The sequence below is a fragment of the Kryptolebias marmoratus genome, linkage group LG20, assembly GCF_001649575.2.
Source record: "Kryptolebias marmoratus isolate JLee-2015 linkage group LG20, ASM164957v2, whole genome shotgun sequence".
Lineage (NCBI taxonomy): Eukaryota > Metazoa > Chordata > Actinopteri > Cyprinodontiformes > Rivulidae > Kryptolebias > Kryptolebias marmoratus.
The window spans coordinates 17,357,688-17,372,491 of record NC_051449.1 but is presented as its reverse complement, the minus strand read 5'-3'; the positions used below and the strand labels follow the sequence as shown (position 1 = coordinate 17,372,491).

General features: G+C 38.8%; 1 protein-coding gene across 4 annotated transcripts in view; it reads right to left on the bottom strand.

Moving 5' to 3' along the window:
- The window catches only part of slc6a9 (solute carrier family 6 member 9), a 71,180-nt gene that overhangs the window by 38,052 nt on the left and 18,324 nt on the right, over positions 1–14,804 (bottom strand). The window contains exon 1 of one of the 4 annotated variants that reach the window (XM_017420871.3): positions 7,558–7,677. The exons of the other annotated variants lie outside the window; for them this stretch is intronic. Within the exon in view, the coding sequence (XP_017276360.1) occupies positions 7,558–7,599 (42 nt within the window). The 5' untranslated portion in view covers positions 7,600–7,677. Of the gene's footprint in view, positions 1–7,557; positions 7,678–14,804 lie in introns of those variants that run through there. 4 annotated transcript variants of the gene reach the window in all.

Genomic DNA, 14,804 nt, shown 5'->3' with positions numbered 1-14,804 from the left:
GTCAAGAGGACAAATAACACCTTTTCTGTTTAAATTGCCAACCCGCCACAGTGGCGTGTGTGTTGATCAAATTCACCCGCCACTTCAAATATTTACCCGCATTTGGCCGGTGGCAAGTGCTAATTTCCACCCCTGGCTGGCGCTGATGCTCCTATTGTTATATTTGGACAATAAAGTTGGAGAGAATAATGAGTAAAAAGTGACACCTGAAGACGGCTTATAACTGGGAAAAAATATCAGTTACAGCACTTTAATTTTTCCATATAATTTCGACCAAAAACTTTGTTATGATTGCTTCACAATTAAAGATTTTGTCTACAGCGACCAAAAATCAAAGTGAGAACCCACATCCACATCTTGTATCAATGAGGGGTAAATTCCATGCCTGCAGATTTATTGTTTACTTATAATAATGATCCTCCTCTATGTGCTGCTGATCAGAATCCCATCACATGCCTAGCTGTGCCTCTGAGTCATTCCTTGTGTCTAACTTTTAACTAATCATTACTCTGACATGTCAGTCATGTGACCTGTTCCCTTAAATCTGACCCAATCAGAAGTCACGATGTCCTGTGAGTAATGTAGTTTATATGAACTGGCCGTAGCCTAGAGTTGGTGACTCTGACGGTGAGCACCAGCAGTTTTATGAAATGTGGCATTCCTCTAATGATGAATATTTCGAAGTACTGGTATTGAGTACCAGTGAGTACTGAGTACCAGTACTGGCCCACTAAGAGTACTGCTCTCAACTTTTTATAAGAAAGTTGCCTGCCAATATAGCCACATTATTTACATTTATTTGATACCTGACATCATCTATCAAGTAATCATTAGTTAACAATTGTAGTCGATTCAAAGCATTATCTCAGACAAAAATACCTATTCACGCAGCTCTAAACTCTAAAAATCTATCTCTATCTCACTGAAAAAGCCTCAAAGTTCTGTCAACATCCTACAGCTGATTATGAAAACATGACTCAAACAGAAGTCTTGTCAAGTTCATTCACAAGAAGTTTGAAGTTTCTGCTTTTAGAAATACTGAAGTTGTAGAAACACTTACTTATGGTTACATTAGGTGTACAGATGGCTCTTAATGTGAAAACGCAGATACAGTGCTTTTAAAAAACATTCATACTCACCAAGCCACGTTTTCTCACCTTACAAGCACAAACTTCAAAGTATTTTACTGTTATTTTATGTGACAGACTAAAGTAGCACATAACAGAAGTGAAAAAACTGATGAATGGTTTTCAAAATTATTTTACAAATAAATATTTGGAAAGTGTGACATGCATTTGTATTCAGCCCCCTTTTACTGTGATACCTCTAACTAAAATGCAGTACAATCGATTGCCTTCAGAAGTCACCTAATTACAAAACAGAGCACACCTGTGTGTACTCTAATCTCAGTCTAAATATAACTTCTGCGAAGGCCTCAGAGGTTTTGCTGCAGAACGTTTGCGATCGAACATCATCATGAAAACCAAGGAACACGCTACACAGGTCAGGGATAAAGTTGTTGAGAAGTTTAAAGCAGGTTAGGTTATGAAATAATAATCTAGGCTTTAAACATCTCACAGAGCACTGTTCAATCTATCAGCCAAAGATGGATAGAGTAAGGCGCAATTGCAAACCTACCAAGATAAGGCCGTCCACCCAAACTAACAGGCCGGGCAAGAAGAGCGTTAATCCAAGAAGCTCATGGTAACTTTGGGGGAGCTACAGAGATCCACAGCTCAGGTGGGAGAATATGTGTATTCTCATCAAATATGCCCTTTAGACAGAAGAAGTCCCGTGTGTGGTGTGCTACAAGCCATGTAGGAGATACAATAAAGATGTAGAAGAAGCTGCTCTGCTTTTGGCATAAATGCAAAACTATGTGCGGCAGAAAACTAACACTGCACATCACCCTGAACGTGCCATCTCCACTGTGAAACATGGTGGTGGCAGCATCATGCTGTGGGGATGCTTTTCTTCAGCAAGGACAGTGAAGGTGGTCAGGATGAGAAGATCGACTGAGCTAAATACAGGGCAATTCTGGAAGAAAAGCTGATAGAAGCTGCAAAAACTTGAGACTGAGGCAGAGGTTCACCTTCCAGCACAGCCAGAGCTACAATAGAATGGTTTAGATCAGGGGTGTCCAATCCTGGTCCTCGAGGTCCGCCATCCCGCATGTTTTACTTGTTTCTCTGCTCCAACACACCTGATTTGAATCAATGGGTGATTAACAGGCTTCTGTAGAACATGGAGAGGTAATTTAACCACTGAATCAGGTGTGTTGGAGCAGGGAAACAAGTAACACATGCAGGACAGTGGCCCTCGAGGAACAGGATTGGACACTCCCGGTTTAGATTGAAGCACTTTCATGAGTTAGAATGAGCCAAAGTACAGACCTAAATCCAATTGAGATTCTGTGACTAGATTTGCTGTTCGCAGATGCTCCCCACCCAGTCTGACTGAATTCAAGCTATCTGACAACAAAAAAGGGCGAAAATTGAAGTCTCTAGGTGTGCAAAGCTAATGGAGAACTTGTAACATTTCCAACTAAAACTGTGATAACCTGTATACCCCACAAGACTAGCAGTTGTAATTGAAGCAAAAAGTGGTTTAACAAAGTGTTGACTTGCGGGGGGGGGGGGTGAATGGCAGTGTACACAACAGCTTTTAGATTTTTATTTGTTAAAAAAAACCTTGAAAACCACACATCATTTTTCTTCCAGTTCACAACTACAGTTAGCACTACTTCTTGCTGGTCTATTGTGTAAAATGCAATAAAGTTTGTTGTTGTAAAACGTGACAATGTGTTGAAAGGTTTGTGGAGTAAGAATGCTTTTGAAGGCACTGTATCATGTCAGTAACGTTTCCTTCCACTGCTCCAACTCACTCATCAGTATCTCATTCTCTCAGTGAGTTAACCAACTGGGTAACTATGCCTTCATCTCTCCATCCCGAACTCATGTGTTCGTTCACACAATGCATGTATCATCAGTTTGTTGTGTGTGAGTGAGTGCTTCAGTACGGCAGCTGTGAGCCTGGAAACCAAACTAAGAAAAGTCAGAGTCAGCCCAACGGTTGGAGCCACCACAGGGAGATGGACAATGGGCACAAACAGACATGTATACACACTTTTCCAATTTATTTCTGCCTCTCTTATCCACATGTGTTAGTTGCCTTGCTCACTAAATCTTGGCTCAGAGAGTAAACAAAGCTACTTTGCACTTCTGCTCCATAAACTGCAACACCTGCCCCCAGATGGGCAGAGTTTTTCTGTGTGTGTGTGTGTGTGTGAGGTGTGTGTGTTTTCTGTCTGTTGGCCCCTGCTGGCTTCCCATGCCAGATGTAATGTAATGAGCTGCATATTAGCAGCTACCACATCGCTATGTACGGCATCCGTGGATGTTTCAGTTGATTCTATTTGAAATGTTTCGTATCACTTTTCATCTATTTCAAAATATTCCCACCAGAACGAGCGTGTGCACACCGTTTATGAAAAAGGAATTATTTTAGGAGAACTTCGAAGATTTCTCATTAAAACTGTGACAGCTTGCAGCACAGAGAGACTAAATATATCTAAGTGTAGTCGCACAGATAAAAAGGAGCAGAAAATGTACTGTAGGTGTCGGAATGTATCAAGCCTTTAAATAAATACATATATAGTTTAAAAAAAACTCCTTTATAATACAACAAGCTGTATTAGCTTTACTTGCATCCTGTAATCCAGAACATCTGCTTATATACAAAATATAAAATAAACTGGGTCAGATGTTCAAACTGTCTTTGAGTAGTGAGTTTTTTAGCTATATGTACCTAATGATGTTTTAGGTAATTTCCTGAAATGACATTTAGTCCAATTAACAGAAGAAAACTTTAGTAGTTGTCTGAATGCAGATCTTTTTTTTTTCTCCAGCGAGAGCATGACAAAGCCAATCACCAGCATTCACTTTGCAATTACCAGATCCGTCCGAACTTCCTTATTACTTCAATTATTGGTCAAGCATTAACTGAAATCACACACATGACCTCAAGCTATTGTCCCAACATGGCGAGGTCCTTCTACTGCTGTGCGGAAAGAGGTGTGTCATTTACCGGTAATGACAAAAAAATAGTAAAGGGACAAGGTTTTGTTCAAATCTGGGCTACTATTTTAGAGACAAAAAAAAATAGATTATTTTATAAGTATTTGAAGATAGCAGTAGAAATAAACTGATTGAAGGTAGGGTTCTAACAGAATGCTTTACAAGCTAGGAAAAGGTGCAAAAATAAAAATAGAGTTACGTTTTACTGTTGGGGGTGTAGAGTCTGTGTCATCCAGGGCTTTGTTATCTTAGCAAGTTGAATCAAAGGAAACTGGACTTCTTTTCTGATTTTTGAAGCTATTTTGCATCTGATGTGCGGAGCTTTCTCAGTTCTAAACAAAAGGGAAGGATGTCCTTAAAATCATAAAGGAACTTGCTACAACTAGTCTGAAATTAAACTGTAAATACTACTACTACTAATAATAATAATAAAATGTTCCAGGTAAATGTTTTTCATGTCTTTCTTTTAGCTTGTTTACCGTTCCTTGCTCGCTGTGGCCCGTAAAGTTGCTCCTTCAATTTAACAAAGTACTTTCCAACCATCCATGGATGTACTTTATCTTTTTAAAGTAATTTATCATTTTCAATTTAATGTATAAAATGATATGAAATGCTGTCTGGACCCAGAATCACAGTAAAGTTGGACCATTTTCCTCCTTTACTGTAAACTTATGCAAATAATCAATCATCTCGATCGGCTCAGTCTGCTCTTGACTCAACCTACAGTAATCAGCTCAGACAGTACAGACCCACAAAAAAACCCTCCTGATTACTTTCATTACCCCTGGGGAAACGCTATAAGAAACAAGCATTGCCTAAAAGATAATTGCACAATAATATAAAACGATTTTCTCCCCTCCCATCAAAGCACAGTGGAAGACCAATTAAATACAATATACTATAGAAACTGTTTAAAAAAATTGCAACAGTAAGTCTGCCTGGATAAGCCTGCCGATTAGCCGCTCATTTCAAGTGGCACTCTCATTCCCTGGTGAAATCTGCTCATTTCCATTTTCAAAATCAGCAAAGTGCGGAACAGCAGCACACAAGGAGGAAACGGAAAGTTTGAGTACTCCAACGAGGGAGGGAAGTCTGTCACGTTCCTTGATTTTTAGGAAAAATTAATTTGCAATGTTTTACCATGTTTGCTTCGTCATCACATATTTCTACTTCACCATTTTACAAGAGCACCATCACGAGGTTTAGTGTCACCTAAGACAATAGCGATTGATTTAAAAACAAACAAACAAAAAAACATGCAAAAAAATAATAATTTCATGAGTTTTCTGCCTATCCCAGAATGTTGTGTTGGTGATAACAAACCATTCTAGTCCAGTGCTGTGGAACTAAGTGACTAAAACTGCAACATAATATATACTTTATTTCATAGCAGAAACTTCCCTTTGTGGCGCCGGTCCAGTTCTGGTATATTTGTGACAATAAAATTATTCACAGTTTCAATTTGGTTACTTTTCCTACAGTTACTGAAATCATTGAACTTTTTTTTTACTTCATACCAACTACTTATTTATAGGAAAACAGATGCTGGCTGAGGGGGGCACAGATCCAACAAATTCACCAAAACAGGGAAGGATGATGACAACCAATTATACAAAGCATTTTGTAGTTTGTCATAAAAAGCACTCCTGCAAAACAAACAGAAGGACTTGCATACAAATATTGTGCTTTTTGTTTTTGAAGCAGAATTCTGTTCACACTATCATACTATTGAGATTCAGTTCAACTCAAGTTTATTTATAGAGTAACAATCCACAACAAAATTCATCTCAGGACACTAAGCAGAAAAGCAAACAGGTCCAGTTTAAATCTAGTTACATACAGCCTAATTAAATCCAAATATATAGGAACAGATTCAGTAATTATAAAATGACAATTAGTAAAAAGTTGTCTTTCCAAGGAAGCCAATACCCCAACCTGAATACGCACAGGAAGGTAGGAGAAAGTGGAAAGGAGAAACAGATTCTTTTAAGTTGCGAGCGTATTTTTTCCTGAGTAGGGGCTTTTATAGCACTTATTTTAATGAATCAGCACAGATGTGTACATAAGATTATACATTATTCTGTAGCCTAGTCGTCCCTATGGTACTGAAGCAACTCCTTCAAAAATTTTATTGAACAGAAGATTAAGAAAAAGAAGAGTCAGTAATTACGAATCAAACTTTTAACTATCTGGACAGGCAGCCTTATTTGTAAGTCTGAAAAGATTTAGTCCTGTCAGTCAAAGATTTGGGAGAAATATGGCTTTGACTGTTAACAAATCTTAACCATCCAGAATCGCCGGATTAGCACACATACACACACACACACACACACACACACACACACACGTCAAGACATTCCCACATGCACACACACACACTCTGAAGCTGTAAATATCTTCTAAATAACTCTCCACCCACACCAACCTTCCGTTCCTGAAATGTGCGTGTGTTGTACTATTGTGTTTGTTGTGTGAGTGCAGAAAAATACTCCAAACATGTGTGTATACGCTCGGAGGTGTGTGTTTGAGTGTGTGTGTTTGCCTACAGAACTACAGCAAGCTGACTCAGCCCTGACAGTGGCAAACGGAAACAGGAGACAGGGACTTGGCTAACAATATATGCCGGTAGGAAGGTCGGATGCCCACACACACAGTAGCATGTGCACACACACGTTCCCCTTTTTTGTCTTTACCTGCTACAGTGAAAATAACTGTACATCTTATCTCAAATAGATCAGAGGATTTAATTGGTTCAGTCAGTCGGCATTTAATAAAGGAAAGCGGAGTGCAGGATGTATGTGCCAAAGTGTGCAATTAAAGCAGCTTCTATAAGGAGTGGGGGGTGGGGGCAGTGGAGGGCATAAATATCAGCCTTTTCTGGACACGTCTACTTTCCTACTCTGTCACTTTCTTTCAAACACACGGCAGACCGGCCCACTTCCTTACCAACCCCATCTCACACAGCACTGCCCAGACTTCCCACTGCAATTACTTTTAAAACTTTTCAGGGCTGCCACACGTGGTCGGGTTTTTAAAGAGCTGCGGTCCCCTCCTCACGTGGTGCGGGGGGTATTGAGTCGTCACCGACCCCCTGAATGATCACCGAAAAATAAGGCGGCGTAGACAATAGCTCGTCTTGATGAATTCAATTCTTTCAGGACCTTGTACCGTTGTCCAGGCAGCTCCGAGCAAAACAATCGTTGCTTTGAAAGTCCAAGAAACACACACTCACTGAGTTGCTCTTAGAAACTCCTCTTAACAACTTCCGAATTAGGACCTCAAGATGATATACATCTCACCGGAACTTCAGAATTTGCTTCCTCCCCCCCGAACTTCTTTCTTAGACTTCAAAGAAGATGTTTCCCCATGCTTAGACTGGTGTGGATGTGCAACTATTGCAGGAGTAACATAAGCAAACTTGCTTTGTAGCAAGTAAAAACACCAATAAAAATTTGAATAGAACATTACAGGTTGAACTGACCTGGTCTGCAGTGGAAGCGGTAACGGTATTCGACTCGGACATGATTTGATGCTCTGACCCGATGGTGCTTCTCTGCTGGCCACTGTAGGCTCCTTCATTCACACCTTGCCTTTCAGTTCCGCAGCAAAAGGGGGGGGGGGGGAAACACAGTATACCCTCCCTTTTGCCCTGGCTTGATTAATGCCTGAATTATTTTCACCTCATTTCATCTGATGGAGCTCTGCTTCCTCTCCGCCTCTCTTGCTTATTCGGCACAGTAGCCCACACTCTCTCCCACCTCTCTCTCACTCCCCCTCCCTTCCTTCCTTCTGTGATCCCAGTTCTGCCTCAAACCTTCTTTCCTCTCTCCGTCCCTCCATTCTTCCTTCCCTCGGCACCCTTACTTTTTACTCACCCCTCCCTTACTTTCACTCCTTACTCTTTTACTTCCTCTTTCTGTCCCCCTTTTCTGTGGCATATCAGGAGTGTACTCCCTCCCTCCATCTCCTAAGCTATCCACCTCCCACTTTATAACCCCACCACCACAACTCCCACTATCTAACCTAAAAAAGACACAGGAAAGATCCACAGTCTTTTTGCTCTACCTCCACAATGAATGGCTCGTTGTCACTCCAGCACCTAGACAGAATACAGAGCAAGTAAGTAGGAGAGAGGAGGACTCATGGTGGTGCTGATGGTGGAGGGGTGGAGGGGTGTTGAACCTCAAGTTTAGCTGGCCAGAGTAAAGTGGGGGACGGTCTGAAGGGACCCCTGGGCTTCAGCCAATCTCTCTCTTGCTCCCTCACTCTTTCTCTTAAAAGATTATCGCAAGAAGACAAAAAAAAAAGTGGGAAACCCAAGAAGTGAAGAGCCCGGATGCCTTCCACCGGACTCCACTGCCCCTGCCCCCTTTCTCTCTGTCCCTCTTATTTCTTCTGTTTGTTTTCAGGGGCAGCTGCTGCAACTCTGCAGACCACCAACAACTTCCCTTTCAGCGGTACTTGACTCTTCCAAATCCTCGTCCGTCTCTACACTCTGACATTGCCAATGCCTTCCACCCGCCCGCCTTGTAACACCGACACCAGCCTGAGCCAAAGCCCACCTCTTTTGCCTCGTCTGCAATGAGTTACACCCTTTCAAATTCAACCGCCTTCCTCCCGAGCCTCTGTTTTGATGCCCACATAGTTGTGTCTGTTTGCCACCATATGGCTAATGGCTACCCACAACAAAAAGAGCAAGGACAGAGGCAGGAAAAAGGTAAGCGTGGGCCCACAAAAGGAGAATGATTGAGAGATCAACAAAAGCATCACTCATGCACTAGTGGGAGACGCTGTCTTTCAACAAGTCTCTCAGCATTAATTCTCTAACTGGATGTTGTGTGTGTGTGTGTGATGTTGAATGTTGACAAGCAACTGGCGCCTGGCCTAATGGGTATTTGATAGCCAAGTACAATGGCCACTGCCGCTTGAGTGAAGGCCCTCCGGTTATGTTTAACATGTTTAACATGAGACAAGAAACACAAACTGGATGCTATTCATTTGTCTATCAATTAGGATCAATAGAATCTCACAGGGGATGCAATAAAAGAATCATCAGCATTTACCCACCCTATTCAGCGTGCTTAGAGGAAGTCCTAAAGGCAAAGCAAACAAGTGCTCAGGTCAAACTACTGCATATGTCGATACATTTAGAACAGGCAAATAATGGTTACATTATAGCAAAAAAAAATGAGTCATTTTGCCATAACGTTTTCAATATTTTTTCTGGCAAGTAAAAAAAAAAACTTGCTTTTTTTAACGTAGATATACTCACTGCTGAATACACTGCTGCTTTTTTTACCTCCTACAAATTGAGGTAGCTTGAGCAATTGCTGCATCCCTATTTTATTATCCCTCGTCAGCAAAGTAAATGTCAGACTGTACAACTGCATCTCCATACTATTTGATCCTGCAGAGAAGCATAAAATGACTGGTTTGATGGCATTTGGTATTTTTGTTGGTAACAGAAATAAAGGTTAGTCTGCTTGTCTTAAAAAACCCACCTTACACTAGATTTTGTTGAGGAACTACAATTTACATGCAGTGCTAGAAAAATATTTAATTCCTTTCTTACAGCTTACTCTTAGAAAATAATTTATTCACACACAATAATACTCAAAGTAGAATAAACTGAAACAGCAAAAATCAACTTAGCTGATTGGTAGAATCTCTGATATTTCAAATATACAATATCTAAAACCAAAGCCTAATGAAAGGACAACTGCTAACCTTAGCTAACACAATTGATCTAAAGGCCCCTTCCACACTGGATGTCACACTATGCTCTCTGCACCTACATGACTGTCCTATTAGTATGTGGCGCTCTTGAGCTGTGTCAGGATGCAGCTTTGGGCATTACATCTGAACTAGGTAGTTTCCACGATCTAATTAAGACTGAAGTTGTGGCCTAAGCTTGAAGCCAGCGTGGCTAGTTCTGCTTCAAATTCTCAACGACCAAGCCACACCAGAAGATTGTGCAAGTGAAGGTAACTCTCATTTACTCAATGAAATGTTTACCAGTCAATAAAACCTATGCAACATTCTCCACAAAAGTAAAGGTAAAGATGCAGATGTTAGTTACTGAAATGAGTCGAACCATTTTTTCAAAAATTCTCAAGACACAAAAATCTTTGAAAGGTGGCAAAGGACAATTTACAAACCAATTTTCCTAAAAGTGTATAAGAAAAAAAAAACTGTCCATAACTGTCCATAACTTTAACTCTGGCCAAATAAAACAATCATGCAAGTTATAAGAGTACCCTACAGTAGACAACATGCAAGAACCTCTACTCTGCGTGCATGTGCATGGTACTCATAAGTCAGACACATGAATTGCTTTAGGAGAAGCATCTGGATTTGTTTTTGAGACACATTTCATTTTGAAACCTTTGTGTTGAAACGATTTTACTCAACAAGGTCACTATAGCTGGTTCTTGTTTCACAGTGAGGCTGTGAATGTATTAACATGATGCAAACATGTATGCATGTACATGAGCCACATATGGCACCAATACAATCTGAACTCCACCAGCTTATTCAGCCTATTATGATGTGTTTTGCTACATTTTTCGTGGCAAATTTTGTAAACTAATGTTTACCCAGAAAATGTTTTATGGTCACAGCCTGTGCTGAATTCATACATTTGACTATTGATTGTTGACGAAGTCAAAGTGAACATTCTTGTGCAGAAAGTGGACCTTTGCGTGTGCAGGATCCCCAAAGAAACTATAATTATGGTACTAAAAATGATAAAAAATATAAAAAAATATAACTATAACTATATAATTAATTAAATAAATAAATAAACCTTATGGACATGAAGTTTCAAGAACTATGAAAAGTTTCTCTAGCCTAAAAGTGTTGGTTTGTGTCATTAGTTACAGAGATGCAGACACTTATAATTAGTTTTGCTTCGGAAGGGTCTCGTGGCCTAAGAGTCAATCAAGCGTAACAAAAGGCTTTAAACGTGATATGATTTGGGTCTTTGTTATGGCTTTTGGTTCTGTATTGATCTTTGCTTGTTACACTCTAGATGTCTTTTATAGTCTATAGCCCCTTTCACAAAATGTTTCTGCAATTTAGCTGCAAAGATGGATCCCTCTTTAGTCGGCCTTTGGCCATTCACAAAAACAATCAATCAAGCTGGTCACATCCCACAATAATGGGCACTGTCATAAATGAAGCTAGCATTGCAAAACCAAAGGAGGCCTGAAGTATAACTCAGTAAGGTTAACATGGAGTACTACGCACTAAATGTGTGTTGGACTCTTGGACAGTTCTCATTTCAAATCTAATGGCTAGTTCGTACAGACCATCTGTAATCACATCATCACACACTCGAGCCACAAAGCTGGCTTAACCTTTCATGCACTGACCATTACGGCTCTGTCACTACCTTGCTTGGACGCGCAGAAACATAATAGCGGTAGCGATGGCAAAATCAAAAGTGTTTCGGTATGTATCAAAACCTTGTGGAACATTTGTTCTGAAACATTGTTCCACAATCTGTTCCGAGCGCAGCATGTCACGAACTGTTCCGAAATACAGACTGATTTAAATTAAAAAAAAACCTTCAATTCCATTATTTTCTATGCTTAAAGTTAAGTTTATTTCTTTGTTTAATTTAGTTTTTTTTATTTTAGTTATGTAATGGGAAATCAAAATGAATTTATTAGCTTAGTGGAACCTCCGTGTTTTGCTGTTGGAGACAAATTTATTCAATCTTGAATTCATTTGACCACCAGGTGTCGCTGTGCTGGGGTGTTCCAAACGTTTCACAGGATCAAACCTTTTCTTGGAACAGTTGTTCCAAATGATTTGATCGCTCAAATGTTCCGTTTCTGCCAGCACTAAACAGTGGCAGACTGACTTCAACAGCTTTGTCCTTTCATAAATCACACCAAGATGGAATAAAAGTATCTCAGGTCTGGCTTTAAATGTTTAAATGTTTTGTGAAAACTCATACCACCTGTGTTCAATTAGTAAATCAGCACACCTGTTGTCAATTAGTAATCACCTTTTCCAGTTCAAATACTCCCTGGTTTGTTCAGTTCTTAGTCAGATCATTTGTTAACCTCCACAGAGTTTTTTTTTTTGTTTGTTTGTTTGGGTTTTTTTTGCGGGTTCCTGCATTGATGTGATTTTTAAAAGTACTGCTGAGTTCCTGAAAACTGCCTCCTTTGTGTCTGCATTTAGATCCGAATATAACACACCATCACACCATCCACCAGATGTGACGACATGCAAACTCTCAGCTACACTTTACCCAGGCTGGCACTAAATACTGACGCAATCAAAGAAAAGTAGGCTTGAATTTAATGTGAGACAAACAAATTAAATCGTTATGGCTGCATGTGGCTTTTTGTGGAGGGGAAGCAGGAGATTGTTTCATTAACCAATTGCTCCATGACGTTAGTTCATTTAATTGTAATTAAAAAAAGCACAGATGCTGCTGCTAATAATAATGCCAACTTGTTAAAATTTTTTCTTCATTCCTGTGTGATTGCCAACACTGGGAAAGCTCTGTGAGAAAAAAATAATATTGTGTATAGTGAAGATATTTTACTGCATAGTCAAAGATACCAAAACCCTGGTGGTCGTGCTGACACACCAACAGTCTGAGCTGACTTCACTCTGTAGTGAAATACTAGTAGTCATGGAAAGTGAGAGGAGGTATTAATATTTTATGTAGACCCAAAAACCACAACCTTTAATATTAAATAGTTTTTTTTATTTTATTTTTTTTAATTGCCAGCATAATTATCATGCTACTTGTTCTTTCATCTATCTAATGAATCGTTTAGGACTTCAAAACTGTTTAAACTGGGAGCTGCTATTGTGGGGTCCCGGTGTTTTCCACATGTAACAAAAAAGCACTAGGAGTGGGGTACTACACAGAAGAACACTGATATAGTCAGAATGGATCTCATTCAGTTCAACTCCAAACATGCCGACATTTTTTTGATGTTAGCGTAAAGACAAACAAAAATTTATACTCAGTTCTGTCAATGCTCATATAACACTGACAACAGAAATTAACAACACATTTCAACAGTGGAGAAATAAGAGGCAAGATGTAAAGCAGGGGAGGTTTATTACTCTAGATGTGAGAAATCAGGGTTCTCCCTAAAAGACTAAAACCATCACTGGCAGTTATTGTCTCGTGTTGTCAGGCGATGTTCGGATTTTAATATAAAGCAAAAAAGGGTGAGCAGGTTACAATCGGCTCACATGGCTGGACTTACCAGGAGCAAATTATGCTTAAAGTGGGTCACCCTCATTAATAAGTAAGGTTTTCCATAGGGTATTGCTTTGATATAAACTGGACCAATGGACTATTTGCTACAAGTGGTTTAGGCTTGATTGTTAGACAGCAGCTGTTCACTGTATAGTGTCATGGTTTAGGCAAGAACAGTAAAGTATATCCAAATCTTGTACAAAAAGCCATTTACTCTTACAGCTGTAAACATCTTCCTCCCACTGATAGTGCATTTCTTGGGGCTGCTTCACAATAAAAGCCTCTGATGGATTTACAGGAAAAAAAAAACTTTAATATGAAGAAAAAGGAAAAAAGGATAGCATTGATTTGCACTAACCATACATATATACACATACAAGAATCGTCTTGAATCAGTCATAAAAAACAATGGCTACACTATTGACTATTAAAGAAAGAAATTGGACCAGGGTATGAATAATTTTGAACATGGCTTTTTTGTAAATTAATTTATTATATACTCATGAAACGAAAAAGTTTCTTGAATTATGTTTTGATGTCACTCTCTAAGTTGTTGTTCATTTAGCAATCATAGACAAACTTGGAAAAATCATTAATTTCTTCACAAAAATAAAGAATATCACAAAAATGAACAGGGGTATGAATAATTTTGAGGACAACTGTATATATATATATATATATATATATATATATATATATATATATTTTTTTTTTTTTTAAATTTAAAAATGTTCCTAATCCTAACATATGCAATCTGAATAGGAGGGTCAGTTGCCCCAAGATCAATTGATAAATTTAAATAAAAAAAACAAATGTTTATCTTTTAGACAAATTTACTTTCAATCATTTTTCCATGAAGACAAGTACATTCAGTTCCTGATTGTAAAAATTTGATATTTACAACTAAATTGCATCATTACGTTTGACAGCAGTGAATCATTGTCCTTGTCAATAAATAACTCCTGCTCTGTTTTTCAGGATATGATGAGTAGTAGACTACGGCAAATGGCAACCAGTAAAGTGCAGACATAGTTCTAGTTTTTACACCTCAGACTAATATTTGAGCCAATCATCTTAATATTTACTTGCATAATCAGAATGAAGTATACTATTTTTTAAAGATGCATTATTTTTTGTGTTAATCATCAAGCTACATTTTGGTATTTTATATCAGGTTAACATTTCAAAAACTGAGGAGGTTGTTTAAAGTAGAACTCGGAGTCGAAAAAAACAAGTTTGAAAAAATAATTTAAAAAAAACTCTTCTCACTGGAAATAATTTTATTCCATTTCCTCTCTCATGTTTGTTCTCCCCTTTTTCCAAAGCATTCTTATCTGTGTAAACAAACATATTCAAATATCACTGCATAATTGTGGCAGATATGAATCTCTTTAATGACTTTCACTGGCTAAAAGAAAAGAGAACTTTGTCATTCGAAAGGCCAACAAATACAAAAAAACCGTTCAGCAGAAAGATAAAAATATTCAAATGTC